This window comes from Lethenteron reissneri, chromosome 23 (assembly GCF_015708825.2).
Source record: "Lethenteron reissneri isolate LAM-NWPU_2019-01 chromosome 23, ASM1570882v1, whole genome shotgun sequence".
In the NCBI taxonomy this organism is placed as follows: Eukaryota; Metazoa; Chordata; class Hyperoartia; order Petromyzontiformes; family Petromyzontidae; genus Lethenteron; species Lethenteron reissneri.
Window position 1 is genome coordinate 13,699,889 of NC_083801.1, and position 22,496 is coordinate 13,722,384.

Here is a 22,496-nt window from a genome sequence, read left to right on the forward strand (position 1 = left end):
ACACGTGTTGTTAAACCCGACACGGCAAATTGGTAAGGTTTGTCATATTCTTAGTTATTTCGGTAAAGTCACGTAGAAGAGAAATAATAAAATAAAAAAATATATAAAACAATACATTTTCACGTAGAAGGGAAATAATAAAATTAAATATATATATATATAAAACAATACATTTTATTATTTCCCTTCTACGTGACTTTACCGAAAGAACCAAGCATATGAATCCCTGCAGTCACGAAAGCTTTAAATCAAAATTTAAGGTTTGTCATGTAAACATAACATTCTAGACTTGAAGCTTTCGTGACTGCAAGGAATCATATTCTTAGGTGTTTTCGGTAAAGTCACGTAGGTAAAACATCAAAATTTATTATTTTATTAATTTTGATGTTTTACCTACGTGACTTTACCGAAAACACCTAAGAATATAAACATAACATGGCAATCCGTTACTCGTATAGCAACACCGGTGTGTTGGAGAGTAAATCCACAACATTTACAACTCGAGAACGACGTTTCGCCAGTCCGCAATTACAGCTAGCATTATCAACCAAGAGACAGATTTTGATTTGAAGCTTTCGTGACTGCAGAGATTCATATTATTGGTTCTTTCGGTAAAGTCACGTGACTTTACCGGAATAACCAAAAGTCAAGATCCAGATTTGTGTAAAAGTCTTCCTGTTTCGTTCTTAAATAGAGGAATACATTTGATGTCGTCACTTGCGAGCCAATAAAGTGTAAAGACCGGGGGCGGGGGAGGGGGTTTAATGAATGCATATCAATTACAATGGGCATCCAATTTACCGGTGGGGTTATTCGCATGGTAATCGTCACATCATTATGCATGCACATAAACCATTTCATCGACGTCACCCTGCAGGCGTCACGTGGGGGTGGTAGGAACTGTGACGTCACTGATCGGAACCCCCCCCCCCCAGTCGCCCAGGACCCACGAAAGTTTCATTTCGTTGCCATCTTCCAAGGGAATCGCCGCGGTTTTTAAAAAATAAAAAAAAACCTTTTGCCTTCACGTCTCAACAATACAAAAGGTTCGCTTTTACTTCTCATTACTATTCATGTTATTATCAGAATTATTTGACAATTTTAACGGGAAAAAATGATCAATCGTTTGTAAATGATTCGCGGCAGAGGATTGATTCGGTGATCAAGGCACGAATCGGCAGCGCGTGGAAACAGCCGCTGGCGTACCGAGGTGCAGTCGATGTTCGATCTTCGACATAAACTTCCCAATTGTCATCGAAAACCCGATCGAACTGACCGCGAAACGATGTCGCGTCTGTGGAGCAAGGCGGCGGCGGTGTGTGTTGTTGTGGTTGTGTTGTTGTTGACGTTGGGGCGCTCGGAGTTAAAGTGATTGAAGTCGTCTATAACATTGTGTGCGTACGCAGTTGTAGCCATCTCTGCCGTCAATCCGCGGCCGCCTAGAAGTGCAGTACAACAGCGCGTGTGTGTGTGAGTCGTCTTGTGTGTGTGAGTCTTGTGTGTGTGTGAGTCGTCTTGTGTGTGAGTGAGTCGTCTTGTGTGTGAGTGAGTCGTCTTGTGTGTGTGAGTCTTGTGTGTGAGTGAGTCTTGTGTGTGTGAGTCGTCTTGTGTGTGAGTGAGTCGTCTTGTGTGTGAGTGAGTCTTGTGTGTGTGAGTCTTGTGTGTGAGTGAGTCTTGTGTGTGTGAGTCGTCTTGTGTGTGTGTGAGTCGTCTTGTGTGTGTGAGACTTGTGTGTGTGTGAGTCTTGTGTGTGAGTGAGTCGCCTTGTGTGTGTGTGGTCGTCTTGTGTGTGTGAGACTTGTGTGTGTGTGAGTCTTGTGTGTGTGTGAGTCTTGTGTGTGTGTGAGTCGTGTGTGTGTGTGAGTCGTCTTGTGTGTGTGAGTCGTCTTGTGAGTGAGTCTTGTGTGTGTGTGTGAGTCGTCTTGTGTGTGTGAGTCGTCTTGTGTGTGTGAGTCGTCTTGTGTGTGTATGAGTCGTCTTGTGTGTGTGTGAGTCTTGTGTGTGTGTGTGAGTCGTCTTGTGTGTGAGTGAGTCTTGTGTGTGTGTGAGTGTGTGAGTGAGTCGTCTCTGTGTGTGTGTGAGTCGCCTTGTGTGTGTGTGTGTGAGTCGCCTTGTGTGTGTGTGTGAGTCTTGTGTGTGTGTGTGAGTCGTCTTGTGTGTGAGTGAGTCTTGTGTGTGTGTGAGTGAGTCGTCTTGTGTGTGTGTGAGTCGCCTTGTGTGTGTGTGTGTGTGAGTCGCCTTGTGTGTGTGTGTGAGTCTTGTGTGTGTGTGAGTCTTGTGTGTGTGTGTGAGTCTTGTATGTGAGTGTGTGAGTCGTCTTGTGTGTGTGTGAAACTTGTGTGTGAGTGAGTCGCCTTGTGTGTGTGTGAGTCTTCTGTGTGTGTGAGTCGCCTTGTGTGTGTGTGAGTCGCCTTGTGTGTGTGTGAGTCGCCTTGTGTGTGTGTGAGTCGCCTTGTGTGTGTGTGAGTCGCCTTGTGTGTGTGTGAGTCGCCTTGTGTGTGTGTGAGTCGCCTTGTGTATGTGTCGCCTTGTGTGTGTGTGAGTCTTGTGTGTGAGTCGCCTTGTGTGTGTGTGAGTCTTCTGTGTGTGTGAGTCGTCTTGTGTGTGTGTGAGTCGTCTTGTGTGTGTGAGTCTTGTGTGTGAGTGTGTGAGTCGTCTTGTGTGTGAGTGAGTTAGTCTTCTGTGTGTGTGAGTCTTGTGTGTGAGTGTGTGAGACTTGTGTGTGTGTGAGTCGCCTTGTGTGTGTGTGTGAGTCTTGTGTGTGAGACTTGTGTGTGTGTGAGTCGCCTTGTGTGAGTGAGTCGCCTTGTGTGTGTGAGTCGCCTTGTGTGTGTGTGTGAGTCTTCTGTGTGTGTGAGTCGCCTTGTGTGTGTGAGTCGCCTTGTGTGTGTGTGAGTCTTCTGTGTGTGTGAGTCGCCTTGTGTGTGTGTGAGACTTGTGTGTGTGAGTCGCCTTGTGTGTGTGAGACTTGTGTGTGTGTGTGAGTCGTCTTGTGTGTGTGTGAGTCTTGTGTGTGTGTGAGTCGCCTTGTGTGTGTGTGAGTCGCCTTGTGTGTGTGAGTCGCAGTCGAAGGGATTTCCGCGTCGTGTTTTTTGTTTTGGCGCCGCGTGGCTGGAGGGTGGGTGGCGCAGGAATCCGTCGCAACAAACGCGGCGATCCGAGAGACTATCGGAAGAGTTTGTTGTTGTTGTTCTTCTTCTTAGCGAATTAGTTTAGCACGTAGTAATACATGGTTTGTTATCGTTGTTGGGTTAGATGGTGTAAATATAAATGTCACGTAAACAGAACATGCCAATTGGTGTTACTCGGACAGCACACCGGCGTGTTGGAGAGCAAATCCACGACATTTACAATCTGAGTAAATGTTAATTTTCAGAGAGGGGGGGCCGCCACTTTCGCCGATAAGACATCGTCAGTGTAAGGGCCGCCTCACATTCGAAATCATTGCGGGTTTGACAGCAGCACGATGATGATGATAATAATGGGGGGGAGGGGGGGGGGTCACATTTGTGTTCTGTCTGGGACCGCACTAAAGGCCACCAGGGATCGCCAGTGCCCCGCGGATCTTCCAATGAATAACACTGGCCTAAAAGATCGATATAAATAAAATAATCTTTACACTACCGCACAATATGGTAGAGTTCAGTAGTCTCAGGACCTCAATTATATGGGCGCTGGACGCATTCTCGGAGGGGCAAGCTTCGTGAAGCAAGTTCGTGCTTGGTGACTTTTACAGGAAAGCGGTCCGAGTAGGGAAATGAATGATGGAGGGAATTTGAGCCAAACACCTTTAATTTCGCAGAAGATTAAAGAACATGGTGGATGGCACTTCCATGCACAGAATGACCCCACAACAAGAATGTGGGGAATGCCCGACAATGGTCAAGCGCCGGCTCCACGCTCACGAATCAGGAGACGTCTTGACTTCGTTACTCTTAAAAGGGAAAATGTCTGGGGCAGTGTGCTGGTTTTATTTCTCCAGAAATTAGCAGAGCCAAGTAATTGTTTTTGCCATCGAGAATGAAGTGGAGCTGGGTATTTTTTTGAGTTATTTATGTTGGTTGTTAATTCAAAGATTTCTGTGATAGAATTAGATCATTTATCTCGCTTGTTAATTGCATACACTACACCATGCCAGCATCTATAAGTCTATAACTACCACTTGATACCCCTTTCTAGCAAGGGATGCTAATGAACTCACTGTATGAACTAATTTTTGTTATCATTTGTATTTTACAGACTTGCATTACCACCGCATCAGAAGTTACGTGTACAATTTGAAGACTAGGTTTATTGTATCCTAGTAACATACTTTTTATGTTTCGGGATGGCGACAGGTTTCACTCCGCCAAACCATGTGTTTGAAAATTTAGACAGAGATATTGTAGAATTCATGTTTAAGAAGATGGCTATGGAGATAGGTAATTTAAAGCTTTTTTGTAGTGTCGATTTTCAAATAAGTGATGGGATAAGTCCATCACTTTGCAACGTCACTCTGAAACCTGCCAATGAAGTAGCAAAAGAAGGATTCATGTCACTGTACGATAATGAACAGGTTGAGCTGCAGTCGACCCATATCTCTTGGAGTGATGTTGATCTCCACAAGGGACACCGTTTGCTGAGGCAAGCTGACGATTTCATTTCACAACAATTTCCTGATGTTTACCAAATTAAAGGAAATAAGGGTGTCCGCTTTGTCGGGAAAGGAAAGCAGCCAGCGTCGGCTCTGGAAGAATTCCGGAAGATTGTGCATTCCCAAAAGTCATCTGATCAAGAATTCCAGAAGATTGTGCATTCCCAACAGTCATCTCGTCAGTCCTTAAAAAGAACACTGAGTGGAGGTGATGATGTTTACCATAAGTTTTTTAAGTCTAAAGAAAACAGTAAAGATGAAGGTGAGAGTAGCAAAAGCAAAGAATCCAATGAAGACCAGAAATCCAGCAAAGAAAATGACAGTGAAGAAGACATGTGCCCCATCTGCTTGGGTGATTTTACAGAAAAATATGCACTGCCGAATTGCAAACATGCTTTTTGTCGTGAATGCATAGATATGGCTTCCAAGATCCGGCCTGTTTGTCCTATATGCAGCAAGCCATATGGGACTATTGTTGGTGACCAACCCAAAAATGCACACATGACGGTCAACACCACATCAGGCCACCTTCCAGGCTACCCACTTTGTGGCACTATTGAAATTACTTATTCCATTCCGAGTGGAATACAAGGTGTAAGTACCACCACATGAAGTTCACAATATATATTTATCTTGATTTAACAGTATTACATTTTCACACTGACAATATGCTGAATTGTACGAATTTGTCTATTTTAGCCTGAGCACCCACAGCCAGGCATGGCTTATCATGGCACCATGCGCATCGCATACCTGCCAGACAACACGGAAGGGAACCACGTGCTGCGACTGCTGCAAAGAGCCTTCAAACAGAGGCTCATCTTCACTGTGGGTGTATCGCGCACCACCGGCATAGACAACATTGTCACTTGGAATGACATCCACCACAAGACCAGCATCCGAGGCGGACCCATAAAGTAAGGCGGGTATATATTACTTTCCAAATCTGAGTAAAATCTTAGCAGTTGAGGACCTTGTGTGATGACTGGACAACATTTGCAGAAATATGCTAGCATTAATGAAATGCTGCTATTCTGTAATAGTTTGCACACAATCCAGATGTCGCTGGTTTGATTTTATCTCATGGAATGCTGCCATTCTGTAATTGTTTGCACACAATCCAGATGTCGCTGGTTCGATTTTATCTCCCGGCACGCCAGTGGAAACAATGTGCGGGTTTCTTTGATCCCGCCCTGCCACTGTCCACCCAGCAGTATAAGTGGATACATTAAGTCAATCAGCAGGTTGTGTGGTGGGGTAAAGTGTGGGTACTCTCACCTCTTCAAAGGTACCTGACCAACTTGAAAGAGTAGTCCAACATTCTCTAGAGGGACTCTCTTTAGCTCCTAAGTTGCACCGTTACCTAGCATTGTCATAACTTAACCTGGCAGAGAATGGAGGACCAAAATGTTGTATTTAATTCTAGATTTGAAGCTTTCGTGACTGCAATGATTCATATTCTTAGGTTTTTTTCGGTAAAGTCACGTAGGTAAAAAATTAAAAGTAAAATAAAATAAAAATCAATGATTACTCAAACTGAGTAATCATTGGAAAGATGTGATTAACTATGCAAAAAAAAGATTTAACTACACTTATTTGGACCATCTTATTTGACAGACAACTATTACAGGTTATTGATAGACAGCCAGTTTTGTTTTACCAGGTTTAGTTTTTTCTTTTTTCACACTTTTGTTATGTCGGCTAGGCGTAGTCACAAACCGCACCTCCATAACAAAGGCTCAGTCTTTTGTTATGCAGTCTATTCTTAGTCTTAAGCCTCACCTTACCATATTAATCAAAAGTGTGCCGTACTTGGCCCTTCCCCTCTTCAATCATTATATGTACGGAGTGGTAGCTCTTGTAATCTCTCATTTACTTGATACAGGTGTCGTGGCTGTGACGTTTCCACCTGAAGACGGAAGCTTGTGTTGCATCCGAAACGTCGTGATTTTTATTTTATTTTACTTTTATTAATTTTAATTTTTTACCTATGTGACTTTACCGAAAAAACCTAAGAATATGTTGTATTTAATATGCCACAGTCTTTGTAGTTTACCTCGGTTAGCTAATGACACGAGAACACTTTACTCAATGTAGGTGCAGATACTACATCCGACATGCAGTTGTGACTAAAGTTTTGGTGCGATATTCCCACGTGTACATTATTAAACTAAATGATGTTGTGTTCTTTGTGATTGTATGCTCTCTCAATTTGTATAAACCACTGCATTGTTAATGTTTTAAAAATTATGTTTGACCAAGTTTTTTTATTTAAAATTTCATTTCAGTCTTAATGTATTGTTTACTGGTGATCTAATGCTATATCCATTGGAACTCATTACATCATTGTTTGTTAATCTATTTTAGCTTTGGCTATCCAGACCCGGATTACCTGAAACGTGTTCAAGATGAGCTGAAGGAAAAGGGCATTGTGTGACCGGCATGCACGAGTGGTTATCACCACCATCCTAAGGATGGAGTCATGGATTTCTGCCTGGTAATTAGGGTTGCCGTGATATAACAACATACGATATTTAACATGCATGATGATCGGATCATCCGTTTTTATTTTATTTTGTTTTATGATTTATCGGGCCTCATCAAAATAAAATGTTTTGGCAACATTTCTTAAATTTCAAAAGCATAGTAATTAAAGTAAAACAATTGCCAGTTAAATTAGTGCTTTGCAAAATTTTTGTGGCGTTATTGATGACTTGATGGCTATATTACGTCATCATCTTTACAGCTCATTTAAATCATGTTTGTGTAACTCGCAGCATGCATGTTATATAAGCTCACATATGTAAACTTTCAGTGATTAAAATACTTATGAAAGGCTTGTTTGATTAACTATAATTTAAAATTGTATGCAATATTTGTACTGCAAATGCAGCAAAGCACAAACAATAGTAAAATTGTGAAATGGATGTAGAGAGTTATATGAGACATTGCCATAATTGTCATTGGATAATTGTCATGTTGAATTGTGAAAAAAAATATTGCGGCAACCCTAGTGGAAATACATGTGGGTGTTTCAGAAGCCATACACTGTTTTGAATTAACAATATGTTCCTTATAGTTGGCACATCAAAATAAAAATTATAAAAAGTGGAATTATTTCTAGAAGTCCCACAAACTTAATATAACCGATACATGTTACTGTTAGCCCGGAACACGTTTTGTAAGAACTTTTCAGATGGCCTCCACAAGTTTACTGATCAGATGACAACACTGAATGCCATACAAATCCATAGCTTTTATATTATTTATTTTTCATGAGACAAGTTACCAAATAAAACGAGTATTTTTGGAAAATTCATAATCTTGCATTATACTGTAAAATGTACTGCAACATATGATTTTGCAGTGATTATTTGTGTTGCGAACTACGTATTTATTTTAGTTCTTTTTGTATTCAGGGATTATATTGCGGTCCTCGTGTCCACCATGGTACAGGTTTCTAAATTACCAATCTCCATTGAAAGACAAATGAAGCCCTTGCACATTCCATGTACCTGGTCATTGGTTACACTAAACCCTGCTCGATGGTGGAGTGGTGAGAGGAATAGATTTTTAGAAGCGCTGCTCTGGATCATTCAGGAAAAAAAGTTACATTCCAGTTACAGGATAAAGGCTGGAAGGTTAAAATACCAAAAATAATTGAATGTGTCCCATCCATAATGGAGATATTTCTTTTATATATATTAGTTACAAATCGTTCAATGTATGTTTAACAAATACTTGCTTCCCATTTTAAAAGTGATTGTTTTATAAGTACACATTAATTTTGGATAACATTTTAATATAATGCTTAGACTACTATTCTCCGGATTATAAGATGCACATTTTCATCCATTTTTGAGCAAAAGTGTGCAGTTCATCTTATCATCTGGTAGGTGTGTATGACCAAATTTGTGTAACTTTTTTCACACTGGCCAGTCAACTTTAATGTCGCTAGCCATGCCACCATAGCATGTGACCAGATTTGTATAACTTTATTGGCAGTCTCTACAGTAAACAACTTTATTGCCACCACACAGTCACTTCCACGTTATGGATACTATACAGTACCGAACTACATAAAACATTTGTTTTACCGTATTCTCCAGATGATGAGGCACACTTTTCCCCCTACATTCACTGTATGTATTTTATCTAACAAATGACAATTGTTATTTTGTTACGTAGATAGGTTCAAAGAAAATAACAAATAATTGTTATTTTGATATTTTATTTGAACCTATCTACGTGACTTTACCGAAAGATCCATAGAATATGTATGGATTTTCTGGGGGGAAAAAATATAAACAAAAATTCCATGGTGTATTGTAATCCAGAGAATACGGTACTGTATATTATCACGATGACACCAAATTATTTTAAGTGCTCACAAGTGCTTTTATAAACCATACCTTTGTATGAAAAAAATTCAACTCGTTAAAATATGAATACACTTGTGTTAATATTGAGCTAATGTAGTTTGTAATGCCTTGTTCCTTGATTTAAATGTTGACATGTTTGCTGCATATTTGCACCTGTTCCTTGATTTAAATGTTGACATGTTTTCTGCATATATACACCTGAAGTGCTGCTCTCAATATGACACTTGTTCTTTAAATTTACTTTTGTGATGTTGAATAACCTATCTAAGCACAATGTAACTTTGCTTCAAAAGTGCCTATTACTACAATAAACAGCCATGTGTTCAACCTCAAGTATGACAATTATTGAGCATAAAAAAAGAAACAATTTTGTAGATTATTAGGTCATGTTTCATTATCAGCAGTACAGTAGTTGATAATCCACTACAATTGGAATAGATATTTATCATTGGAATAGATCTATGGAAGTGTGTGAACGGAAACCACGCATTAACAAAATCAAGCTATTACTATACAATGTAAGGAATATTTCACTAATTATTTCACAGGGAAAACCACATGTCCTTTCAAGATTGATTCGTAAAGCGTTATACATTTCATGATAATAATTCGTTGATAAGTACTATCTTGTGGTTTGTATGGGTAACTAAACTTTTCATTTGTATGACAATATCCATATCCTTCATCATTTACTATTCTCATCCCCATCTATTCTCTCTGTAAACACTTTGCACAGACGTTGAGCATGTTGAATGTAAAGGTTCAAAGCTAATGTTCCAACTTGATTTGAAGCTTTCGTGGCTGCAGGAATTACTCTTTGGTTATTTCGGTAAAGTCACGTGACTTTACCGAAATAACCAAAGACTAATGTTCCAAGGCAAGGTGTTGATGCTTTGTTGTGTGGTTTCATATTTACTGCAGCTTTAAACGATTAAACTGTATATTACATACAGCTGTGAAATAAAACATCTGTTTTGCAGTTAATCGAGAGTTGTATTTATTTAAGTGTTTCTTGAATTATGTGGATTGAATGAATTCTTAATACTGTATTACTTTACGGGAGAATGGTGTCTGCTGTTTAGATCCCCCAGAGCACGGCGATGAAAGTTTGCTGCACTTAAATGTATGTCTAGTCATGTGGGTGTGCAAAAATTACAACTTTAATTTTAGATCAATGCACATCTCAGTTTTAAGTGTATATTTTTAATACTTTGATAATGGTGCAGAGAGTTTATCACCAAGTATTTGATTCCAGCATTATAGTATATACCCACAGCCAAGCAAGGTAGCCTCCATAGACTCCCTGAAGGTGTGCTACCACTGGTGTGACCCGACTGCTCGGTGAGATGGTCACGAATATTGCTTGTGAGTCATTGTATGGCACAGGCAGATTGCAGATGGACCCTTCACAGCATGAAAGACACTCCTGTAGAGAGACAAGACAGATCACAAATGCGATGCGAGTTACATTGAGTTATGGAATTCATTCTTAACATTAATGTGTATTAAAACAAATCATTGGTTCTCGCTCAAGAGTACACCGAGGCATACTACAGGGTAGCGCATTTGAAATTTGATACTGAGGCCTCATCTGATATTTGAGGCTCGGACAAATGTAACGGCAATTGACAATCGTATCAATGCAGGTGGTACATTGTGATGTCCCATACACATCTGTCCCATGTATATTAACTGTTCATCCGCATAAAAAAATTCCAAAATATAAATAACGTGTAGTGTTACTTGATGACTGATGATATGTGTAAAAATTCATTTATTAGGTATAGCCCTGTGAGCCATTCGGCTCTTGAATCGGGTGGCAACCGCAACAAACAAAAAACTAAAACATGAACAAGAAAACATCTTAAAGTGAATGTGACTAAGTGCAAACAGAAAATCCAAGAAAAGACGGCAAAATATTGCAGAAAAAACAAATCGGACACTTTCATCGGTCCAACAGAACTGTTGAACTCTCGGAATGCAATCCGTTAATTTTTACTGACGATTCAGGTTATTGAACCATACCTCATGCTGGTCAGTGTGGGTTTGGTGGAGTTGTTCAAAGACGACGAGTAAACCGTTTTCAGAATGTATTCCCTATTCCTAAAATCAGGAACCAGTGCTCGTTTTCAGTCGAATTTTAGTAATCAATGCACCGATTGGCATGCTCGATGTACAAATGGCGCAGTCGCCTATTTCACCGCGTGATATATTTTTCCTTTTCCCTAATTTCTCAGTTAAAAGATAAATGTGCAACCTTGCAATTGCTTGATGGAGCTCGAGGGTGTTTGGTTTATTCGTTCACGCTGACCAGACGTCTTGGAAGAGCTGGGCATACCCACACTTTAACCCACCACAGACGACCTGCCGATTGACTGGCAGACCCCCCATTTATATTGCTGGGTGGACAGAGGCGAGAGAATGTTACAAACATGCACCGTGGGTGGGTTCAATTGCCATGTCCACAGGAAATGACATTGAACCACCGGCCTCTTGATTGAAAGTCCAATGTGTTATCAATCACGTAACGGCAACTTTCTTTGTTACTCAGTTAAGAAGGTAACTAAACTATTGTTAATTTAACAGGTAAAGCCCACTGAGCGATATAGCTGTTTCAGAAGTGACCTGGCCACAAATGATTGCTCAATGAAGTGACTTATGTTGAAATTTATAGCAGCCAATTACTCGAAACGCATGTTTCTAAATGTGTAGGGAAAAATCGGAGGACCTGGAGAAATATCCATGCGACCATGGGGAGAACATGCAAACTCCAAATATACAGGCGTCAGGGTTGGGATCGAATCTACGACCTCCTGTATACCAGCGAGGTAGTTAACATCTCGCCACCGCGGCACCAAACTATTTGTATGCTGCTGGACATCTAAGCGGTTACCAGTAATGCAAGAAAAACTGATTTTAACAACTCCACTTGGGTGAAAGCGAGGAGTTAGGGAATATACATGCAGTTGCCTACCACGTAGCCCTGCAACGTTGTGCATTGCAGTGTCCACACAACGTATTTCAGGATCAAACTAGCTCAGCTTCCGAGATCTGACGAGATCGGGTAACATTCTGTGTGGTTTTAGAGTAATCGGAGCACTGTGCTCAAGGGTTATTGTTGCGTAAATTGGACGCACTTACGATCCGCCCGTTGCTTATGCGCTGGCATCCCACAGGCAGGCAGTCTCTGAGCTGGGAACACCTCTTGCTGACCAGCACGCTCTCCCGGCCATCCGTGGCCATCACGTGGCGCGTGTGACAATATTCGCTCTCTGCACACACAGCGTCATAGGGGCAGAATGTTTTTAAAATTAAATTTAACAAGGTTAGAGACCAGGATCGTTCAATTTGAGAGTGATCTGGGTAATGAAAATGATGAATGCCAAAATTAAATAAGCTCAGCAGAATGTAGAAAAACAACACAGGTTTCCCCCGCTTTATGCGGTAGTAGATGCTTTCCAAAAAGGGAGCACAGAGTGAAACCGCACGAGGAGACAAGTAGCGCACACAGTCCATAAACGATGTTGTTTCAAATCCGACCACATAGCCGCGTATCAGTGAATTAAAACCGCATACAGTGACATTTGAGTAGAAATAGGTTAATCGCATATACACGAAATTGCATAAACCGAAAATGGTATGCTCATTTACATAGCACAAGCTATATTACGTGTTAGGTTATCGAGTAAAATATATTTGTTTTATTTAGTTTAATGATTTTAAAAGTTCCACAGGAATGCATATAATACAATACTCAGTACTGTAGTTTCTTAATAACACCTACCTGTTACTACCCTTTAAAATGTTTAAATATAGTGCCCATTATTCACCTCGGATAGCCCGGCTGAGTTTCAAGATTTCTTTTCAAGAGGTGCTGCATTGGGATGTTTGTCATCTGCTACCCACCTCGCAGCCCTACGCCGACAACACCTGTTTTGTCACCCAAGTTCGAGCCAGCACTTAACACCGATTTGCTTTCAATATCAGAGGTTGGGTAATTTGTGTTCATTGTTCCTGCACACTCAACAGTCACATTGCTAACTTTATCGTGCCCAAATATGGGTTTTTTTTCTAACGAGATATGTATTTTGAAAACCGAGAGAACGCAGTCACATGTGAGTGCAGTCCCCCCCCGCCTCTAACATAAGCCTCTATTTGTAGTCACATCTTACAGATCGAACCCGACGTTGTGATTGCTCCTCGGCAGTGGTCCATGAAAGGCTTTGTGTTGTTGTGACAGTTAAGAAATGCGCAGTCGTGTTCAGTTTTTAAGGTAGCCTCGAATCTATAAAAAGCAATTTTGATCAAAGATGTCCGTGACACTATGAAACCAATAGCTACGAAACTCACCAGAACTTATAAAGGCCGGTGCCCCACATAACGATAGTTTTTTGGACAAAAGTTGGCAACTCAATACGCGATATTTATAACAATGAATCATTGCGGCATGGCTTGGGAAGTTTCTACCGCCGTTCTTAGGATTTTCAAAAACGACTTGAGATTTAGCTTTTAGACTAAATGTTAACAACCGTTAAACATGGTCTCGTGTCAGTCATGTGACTGGCAACTTGCAGTGAACCACAATTCTATAATTCAGTGGTTAAGAAGGCACCTTAAGAGTATTTGTGTTCTTAAGCTATTGATTACTAATTATCTTAAGCGAATCATTTCCTGTGCAGGACCGCTGTGTGGCGCTGTTGCACGGCAGACTTTTAGCCTTCGTACTTAACGAGGAGAGGTTAAATCTGATTTGGTAAATCTGCACTAGCGAGCGAGTTATTTATTTATTTCATATTTCGCATACAGAGTTCAAGTTATTTCGTTTTATGTGCACCTTAAATTTGTTGATAATGCGTTGACGCAGGAGATTGGGATGTAAAGTACTAAAATATCGGCCAAGCGAGGTTTAAATGGTTTGTTTTAAATGAGTGGAAGTGGCTTGAAAAATGATTAGGAATGATAAAAAAAACTCAAACATGTTCGGAAAAAGGATAAAGATGGACACGTCCTAAATTTTTAGTTTAAAATATTTATTTAGGACATATTTTGAAGTTAAAACAAGCTACAAATGTATAATCGATTGTAAACCACAACATCGGCAATAGATGTTAAAGAAACAATGCCATTCTGGGAAATGCTAAGTGACTCAACTTTCAGGAATAATCTTTTAATTAAATAAGCCGAGGATTATCCTTCTTACGAGAACCCCGGAGATTGGCTCACAGCTAAGCAGCTGTCTTCTATTGGAATTTAAGAATTATGAATCAACGCCATCTCCTACAGAGGAGCTCGTTTTAACATTGTGGCTTCTGCCACGACATCGGCTGTGTGGGTTTAAGGCTGAGTTGCTCCGTTCTCACTTTCATGGAATGTTTTCCATTGCTAAATTATCTCGATCCACATCAGCACAGGGCTCGAGCTTATATTCTCGCTCTTGGAACAGGAGAGACTTTTGAAATGCAGGATTTGGCTTAGGCTACGAAAGCAGATTGAGTGAAACTGGCACGAGTTTGATGTATGCGATGTCTGGCTCGGCGTCACACACTGTGCTGGGTTTGTGAATTTGATACGAATATATCCATTGGAGCTACTTAATCATTATGGCAGTGTAAAAACAACTAACCTATTAAGTGCTATATTTTGCTATTGATTTCTAGTAGGGCTGAACGATTTGGGGAAAATAAGTAATTGGGATTTTTTTCTGACAGATATTGCAATTTGATTTGCGATTACATTTTTTAAAAGTCAAGCTTCAGTTCAATATTCACTGTGTAATAGATTTAAAACATGTGATGGAGCATTACCACATGATACCATCAAAATATGAACTGCTCTATATATTCTAATTCAAGGATGACAACTTTAAGGATATGAATTGCTTCCAACATGTATTTATTAAAATGTTTTAATTGAAATAGAACAATCAAACATAGAACAATTGTTAAGTTAAATAAATAAAGTTATAATAATAAATGAAACAATTATAATAAGAAAGTAATAGGGCTTTTCAAATCGCAAAAAATCGCAGCCTTTGCGATTTGCTAATCGCATTGTTTCAAATTGCGATTTCGATTTCAAATCGATTACTCGTTCAGCCATAATATATAGGGAGTGCGTGTGTTCATGCTATATGCAGTGGTAAGCACACATCACACCTTGTGCGACGTTCTGGTCTTAATGGGTGCTTGTGAACAACGCTTGCCCCAGCAGTATGTACGACTAGATCTGGGAATCTTCAAATGTTTCCAAATTCTAAAAATCTTTGTTCATTACTAAATTGGAATTACTCTTTGGTTCTTTCGGTAAAGTCACGTAGGTAGAAAAATAAAATTAAACAAAAAAATAACTGTATTTAACTTTTCTACCTACGTGACTTTACCAAAAGAACCAAAGAGTATGGGTTCCTGCAGTCACGAAAGCTTCAAATCAAGATTCAATTGGAATTATACGGTATTGGCAGAAGAATATCCCATGTCCCTCCATCCTGGTCTCTTGAGTTCTCACCGGGTTAAACAATATCAACATGAAATTTCGTCTTTTGCGATATGCACAGTGCAGGTGTATAGATCATAATAAAGGTTTTGGGTTAGATCGCGTTATTTATAAATCTGTCGTACCCCTCCACCACCCGAGACGGCCAAACAGTAAAAAAAGTGTCACGTTTACAAAGGACAAAATAATGCACTTCTTTAGCACACCGGTGTGTTGAAGAGCGAATCAACATCATTCAAAATTTGAGTACGACGTTTCGCTGGTAATTACAATCAGCTTCATCGGGCAAGAATGGTGAAGCTCTCCTGTTGCTCCCGGTTTTAAATAGAGCAGCAGGGTGACGTCATCATTTAATTCAATAAGGTGCAGTGATTTGAGGCGGGGAGGGTATTGTAATTATATAGATTGTTAATCATTCAATTGTTATTCATTGATATTTGTTTCCCTTATAAGGAATTGTAATTGTATCATATATTTCATTTATTTAATAATACGCTTCCAGGCCGCACTAAGCCTACATGTAGCTTTTTTTCTTCTTGGTTCTTTCGGTAAAGTCGCGTAGAAGGGAAGTAATAAAATAATAAAAATAAAACATAATAAAATAATTCTCACGACGTTTCGGCTACAACGCAAGCAGCCGTCTTCAGGTGAAGACGGCTGCTTGCGTTGTAGCTTGCGTTGTAGCCGAAACGTCGTGAGAATTATTTTATTATGTTTTATTTTTATTATTTTATTACTTCCCTTCTACGTGACTTTACCGAAAGAACCAAGAAGATGAATCCCTGCAGTCACGAAAGCTTTAAATCGAAATTTAAAGCCTGTAGCTGTTACGCCTACGTGTCAAACAGGTGTATAGATGTTCAGATACCTTTTGGACAGTACGTGTCAGGAGCCCAGCGATTGCACTCAAAGTTATCTCTGGCGTTTTCACACGTGAAGCATTTAAATCCACCCGGGTGCGGTGTTGCTGCAGTAAAAAAATAAACATGTAAAACTCATACATTGACATCGACACGAGAACATTGCTACATATGTATGGAAATCACGTGCCAGATATGCCTTTTAGAGTTTACCACTTTTTACATCTTTTATATGATTTAGCACTCTGCGCTGAATATCGTTAACCTGAGTTGGATTTTCTCCCACGGCTAATAGTGAGGAGTGGTATCTAAAATAGTCCTGAACGCCTCCTTTACCAACCCTCAACGACAAATGTGGTGAAATATGGTGAAATAATCCCCATGACCGACATGGCATGGGTCGGCCTTCATTCAGCAGTGTACTGACAAAGGGATGAAAATTCGTTTTACGGTGTTGCGAACACATTCTGTGGTCTTATATTTTAAAGACACATCGGCAAACCTGTTTTTGCATGTTCTACAATGTTTCCTGTTGTTCATTTCTCATATTTTAATGTCATTAAATAAACCACGTATCCACCCTTTAAAGCAACATACAATTGATATCCTGCTAGCTATTTGCATAGGTTTAGCTTCACGTGAGTTAAAATCCCGGTGAGGGTAGCTCAGCCTCATCTTTGCATGGGGTGTGTAGGATGAGCACCACATTTTGAATCTTCATCACTAGAAAATAAATCACCCTGGTTGTCTTTGAGTATAGACTGAGAGATGGATATGTGATTGTTATGGCTAGGTAAAAGCCCATTGAGACGAGCATTTTCTCTGCCAAGGAAGATATGAACTGGACCCACGATAGGACCGACTCTGCTGTAGTACTGGCCTCGCAATTAGAATGTGGAATTTCCACCACTTGCTCAACAGAGCACAGTGATGCGTGCTCACTCGAAGGGTACAGCTTGACGACGTCATGGGCTGTGAAGTCGCGAGCATGGGCCAAGTCCGGCCCCAGGAAGAACCACGAACAGCAGCAGAGCAGGCAGAGGCCGCAGGCAGGCAGTAGAGGTGTCCGCCCTGAGCCCACGTCTCTCGCTAGGGCACGCAAATCTCATTACAGACCTCTTCTGTGGTGTAAACGTTCAATCAATGTTTTTGTCTATTATTATTTTTATTGTGAGTTGTATTTTTACATAAATATAAATTATAGCAACATGTGAGACAGCTGTACTCTTTGTTGGAGGGACTTACACAGTGAAGATGCACGTGCATATTCTAGTTATATATACGCGGTACGTGGCAGGGCTATACACTCATACATTCATAGGTCTTTTGACATATGCACATATTGCATGCTAAGTGGACTGCATGGATATTTATATGTACATATTCTGCATTTAATGACGAGAACAACCAACAACGTTTAGTAACAAAATATATATTTTCAATTACACAGGAAAACTGATATTAGATCTAGGTTTGATCAATTTGCAGTTTGTGATCTCAGAACAATAATAACGATAGCAAGGATGTATATACATATGCCCATACACAGTCTATAAATTTAATCTAACATTCACACAGCACAAATCTATACGCTAGAGTTCTAATTCTGTTAGATCAGTGTATAGATATACAAAATAGATAAATAAATCACTTACCATTTTTATCCATCTTCAAATTGTTGGTCACTTTGTATGCTTTGACGTACCTCCTCCCTACGAGTTTAAAGTCCAACCTTTAAAGTATGTTATTGTAATAAGTGTACACTTATGTATAAACTAGCATGATGTATACGCACTTGCCTACGGCATATTTCTTTAAAAAATTATTTCGGAAACCGATTGAAGTAGCCAACGGATAATTGAAACGGTAATATTTTGTCGTGACAAAGTTGCAATCATATTTTAACCATCGCGACCCTGGACTCTGATCTAATTTATGCCTTTCTACGCTCGGCAGTTCTCAATTGTCCACCTATATATATCAGCTGGGATGGAATGCTCCCGTTTTTTGTGTTCAGGGAGGTGGGGGGGGGTGTGCCGGCAGGGGCTGGCAATTGGCCATAGCCACCAGCATCCTGGCTTTTTTGAGTTGTCCAGAGGGGGCCGCGGTGGTAATTGAAACAGAAATGAGGCCTGCGTCGTGAATTCTCTGCGTTCAGTCCATTTCGTGGTCGAGGGGGGTGCGGACTGTGGAGGCAATGAGACGTTAATATTCCAATTTCGTTCCGGGAACGAGCAAAGGAGGGAAGTGTATAAGGCACAAATGTCAATTCACCTACAGGGTGCCGTGCCCATTGGTGAATGAGAGTTGGCATGGCTCATAATGTGTATGTGCTTCGTCACTTATTGTCAAAGAGTCCGGTAGGCTTTGATACAAAAGCTAGGTTTTATATTTTTGTGGTCGACATCACAGAATTCTAGAGATTGCATATGCAGGGCCTACAATGTACTTTTCTGTAGCGTGGATGTTTGTATTGTCTGTTACCTGCTGAATAATTTAACGGATGATATTGTATACTTTTATCGGTAGCGCAGCATGAATGAGTCTGGAGATTGCTCGGTTGGGCAACCACAATGCTTCGAGCAGCTTATCGGGATCTGTGGGGCTGAGGTTGTCAGCAGGGGGCAGTGCAGCAAAGCGATTGTCCTGTACCATGGTCCAACGTCTATGCTGCACGCCTTCAATCCGTACTGACCATTGTGTGGAGGCTTGCGTTCACATGTATTCAGACAAGCACCCGAAATGAGAATAGGTTTTCCCCTTTTTTCTGGCAACAAAACAGGTGTTAAGATGTTAAAACACCAAACTGAAACCTTTTACAAGGAATCATGTCTGCATTAACCACAATGCTTGTGGTCAGAATGCAAACAAAAAAATACTCTGATTATGAGGTTGTTCCGTCCAGAGACAGCTGTCTCTGGTGTGGACCAATCAGTTTGAAAGTACAATGCATATATTATCAGTGTTTTTTTGTTTGCATTCTGACCACAAGTATGGTGGTTAATGCAGACATGATTCCTTGTAAAAGGTTTCAGTTTGGTGTTTTAACATCTTAATACCCGTTTTGTTGCCAGAAAAAGGGGAAAACCTATTATCATATTTTGGTACTGGCAAAGGAGGTCCCAAGATATAAGCACCCGAAAGTCATCAAGTACAACTTCTCATCCTCTCCTACCTCTATACCTCAAGCCTGAGTAAGGAGGTCTGCCTGAACATGCTAGTCAACACAACACGTTTTTCTGATAGATGGCAAAAAAAAAAGTATGATTTCATCAGGATAAAAATTAGAACCTTCAGAAATATCTTGAAAACTCAGCTCGATCGCTTCGTAGTGAACGATCACGCGACACGTACCAGTGCACGTAACGAATTTCATATTTCCTCTATTGCTAATGAAGAGTGTGTTCGCACAGTGGGCACATTGTGCCGGGCGGAACAACCTTATAATCCCTGCAAAATCGAGTATTGCTGTCCAACTGGGCAGCACAAAAGGGCACACCGTGGACCTTCGGAGATTGGCTTGACGCCTCTTGTGTTGTACCCACGCCCCATCGTTCCCTGCCAAAGCCGCACACCACAGCGAGCGCGGGTCACCAGGAGGTGTGCTAACTCCCACGACAGGAAAGCGTGCAGAGACCGAAAGAGTAACTGGTGGATTGGACAACATATACATATTGACTGTTAAATATATATAACTGGACTTGAGCAGGACATAAGAATCGATTACCAGTGGTCAATGCTAACGATGGAGTGGCAGCCATAGGCTTGAGAGGATGTCGACTGTGGAGACGAGTGATTCAATCAATTGTATACATTTATTTTTATTATTTTATTACTTCCCTTCTACGTGACTTTACCGAAAGAACCAAGAAGATATACATTTATTGTTGGATGTATTCTTGGACCACATGCCCATGAGAGATGGAAGCAGCTTGGGGAGGCTTAATCCAGCAGTAAATCTATCATAGCTGATGATGAATATTCGTGTTCATTGTAAAGTAGTGGTTAGGACTTTAACCAACAGCCATAACATAACAAGAAATACACGCAATTTGGCTTACGCCATGTTCAAATATTATAGGTGTGACAGCTCAGAACATGAATAGGAATCTTAAACAGGATTTCTAAGCAGGACCGAGCCTGCTCAGTACTGCACATGGACCTGGATCCGTGACTATACGAACGTGGGGCTGCAAGGTGGTCAGTAGATGACAGTGCTGCGTGTCATCCACCTACCAATCACTCAATGGTATGGCCAACGAAGGGTCTGCAATGCTATTGCCAATAAAATGCAACTTGAATCACTACCTATGAGATTTTCACTCAAAACTGCTCTAGAGGAGTTGTACACCCCGAGCTGCCACTGAAATTCAGTGGCCTAAAATGCAATGTTTCGCTCCGGATGATCGCTGCAAAGTATGACCTGTGTTTTGATTTAGTGTGCTGATCTTAAAGGTGCATTGAAATATGTTGATACTCCGACTGATGCTCCTGCTGTTATGGAGTGACTCATGCAGCCAGTTATGGCTGCAGAGTTTGGTAGTACATGTTGTTTACGTCGTTTATTGTGAAAATTCGGTCACAATTCCTATTATCACTGTTTCATTTGCTTTTATGCCTTTATTTTGTTGATTTTCGAAAAGTTTTTTGGTTTGGCCATGTTTGTTTGTTGTAGTACAGAGTAGGACTGATGGCCTTAATCTAAGTTGTCTTGTGGTTGTTGTTGTTTGACTTGCATCTCACTGGGATTTTTGCTCACAGTGTTGGTGTACGGTGCTTTTTCTGCAATATTTTGTTGTCTTTTCTTGGATTTTCTGTTTGCACATAGTCACTTTAAGATGTTTTCTTGTTCATGTTTTTGTTTTTTGTTTGTTGCGGTTGCACCCGATTCATGAGCCGAATGGCTCACAGAGCTATACCTAATAAATTAACTTGAACTTGAACGAAGGACCCGGCTGAAAAATTGCTTGGAGACTCAGTGAGGCTTTACTGGGTAAAGACTGTAATTGGTATAATGTATATTCTTGGTTCTTTCGGTAAAGTCACGTAGAAGAGAAATAATAAAATAATAAAAATATAACACAATAAAATTCTCACGACGTTTCGACTGCAACACAAGCAATCATCATCCGGTGTGAAATCCACAGCAAGAAAATTTGAAAAAAGGTATAATGTAATTTTAGTTTATTAGTGGTTGGTGCAGCGCATTGCACTTCATAACCGGCGAAGTTAGTTTGATTCCCAACCATGGCTGACATCAGTGGCGAGTGATTAATGAAGCAGTCTTTATCCAACCCGGACCGACCAGCGTGGTGAAGTAATGGCCAAGTGGGCCAAACAGGGCCCATGACTGACATGGCATGGAGATGAGACCTTCCTCCAGCAGTCGATTGAACGTAGTTGTGAATTATTTGAATTTTAAGACACTCGCCATTTGTTTCGTTTGGAGAAAATATTGCTCTCTTATGGCATCATAGGTAGGGCAATGTTTCTCCTTCTACTGTATGAACCAGGTCACTTGAAGGGCTGTCAAAGGTTGGTGCGTCATACTCTAACACAAAGGCTTGTACTTGTTCAACAAGACATCTGAATGGATACTTCAGATTTGAAGCTTTCGTGACTGCAAGGATTCATATTCTTAGGTTTTTTCGGTAAAGTCACGTTGGTAAAAATTTAAATTAATAAAAGTAAAATAAAAACAAAATAAAAATAAAATGATATAATATAATAAAATATAATCTTTTATTTTATTTTTATTTTACTTTTGTTAATTTTAATTTTTACCAACGTGACTTTACCGAAAAAACCTAAGACTATGGATACTTCACTTTATGATATGATGCCGATAGGACAATTGGCATAATGGGGGGGAAATTACAAAAATATAGCAAAGAAGTTGTTTTTGTTTTAACCCGAATTTTTTTTTTATACTCACTTTAAAATGTTTCTACAGTAACTCTTCAAGCATGACCACATTTAAATGTAAATGTTTAAATTTGTTCAGCTTTTGGTGTTTTTCTGATGTCATGAACAATTTGTTTTCCAGTGTTAATGGGCTGTCAACTGGTTTTAAACAAAGCTTTTATTGTAAGAGTCTCATGTCCAGGTGGTCCCTAATTTTTTTTATAT

At 40.2% G+C, this 22,496-nt stretch overlaps 2 protein-coding genes across 3 annotated transcripts; one reads left to right on the forward strand and one right to left on the reverse strand.

The window, feature by feature from the left end:
* The first annotated feature begins 922 nt into the window (after positions 1–922).
* LOC133346031 (E3 ubiquitin-protein ligase DTX3L-like) lies at positions 923–8,692 on the forward strand. 2 transcript variants are annotated; one of them, XM_061557296.1, is made up of 4 exons: positions 923–1,046; positions 4,240–5,227; positions 5,333–5,550; positions 7,001–8,692. In XM_061557296.1, exons 2-4 carry the CDS (start codon positions 4,328–4,330, stop codon positions 7,068–7,070), a joined length of 1,188 nt encoding a protein of 395 aa, XP_061413280.1. In that variant the 5' UTR covers positions 923–1,046; positions 4,240–4,327; the 3' UTR covers positions 7,071–8,692. The 2 variants fall into 2 exon arrangements, with proteins under 2 accessions (XP_061413280.1, XP_061413281.1); XM_061557297.1 differs by lacking the exon at positions 923–1,046 and adding an exon at positions 1,201–1,315.
* Positions 8,693–10,084: 1,392 nt separating this feature from the next.
* Positions 10,085–18,299, reverse strand: LOC133346033 (ly6/PLAUR domain-containing protein 6-like). Its single transcript, XM_061557298.1, has 5 exons — positions 18,023–18,299; positions 17,310–17,456; positions 16,376–16,474; positions 12,157–12,287; positions 10,085–10,441 (listed from the first exon to the last, which is right to left on the reverse strand). The coding sequence occupies exons 1-5, from the start codon at positions 18,033–18,035 to the stop codon at positions 10,250–10,252; spliced, it is 582 nt and encodes a 193-aa protein (XP_061413282.1). The 5' UTR covers positions 18,036–18,299; the 3' UTR covers positions 10,085–10,249.
* Between the last annotated feature and the right edge of the window lie 4,197 nt (positions 18,300–22,496).

Excerpts from the sequence above, each read along its gene's own strand:
- LOC133346033 (XM_061557298.1), bottom strand. Across the intron at positions 16,475-17,309 it reads CGTCAAGCTGTACCCTTCGA|CAACACCGCACCCGGGTGGA; the intron begins GTGAGCACGCAT and ends TTTTTACTGCAG. Across the intron at positions 10,442-12,156 it reads GCATAAGCAACGGGCGGATC|GAGTGTCTTTCATGCTGTGA; the intron begins GTAAGTGCGTCC and ends GTCTCTCTACAG.
- LOC133346031 (XM_061557296.1), top strand. The coding sequence starts at position 4,328 with ATGGCGACAGGTTTCACTCCGCCAAACCATGTGTTTGAAAATTTAGAC. Across the intron at positions 5,228-5,332 it reads TTCCGAGTGGAATACAAGGT|CCTGAGCACCCACAGCCAGG; the intron begins GTAAGTACCACC and ends TGTCTATTTTAG. Across the intron at positions 5,551-7,000 it reads ATCCGAGGCGGACCCATAAA|CTTTGGCTATCCAGACCCGG; the intron begins GTAAGGCGGGTA and ends AATCTATTTTAG.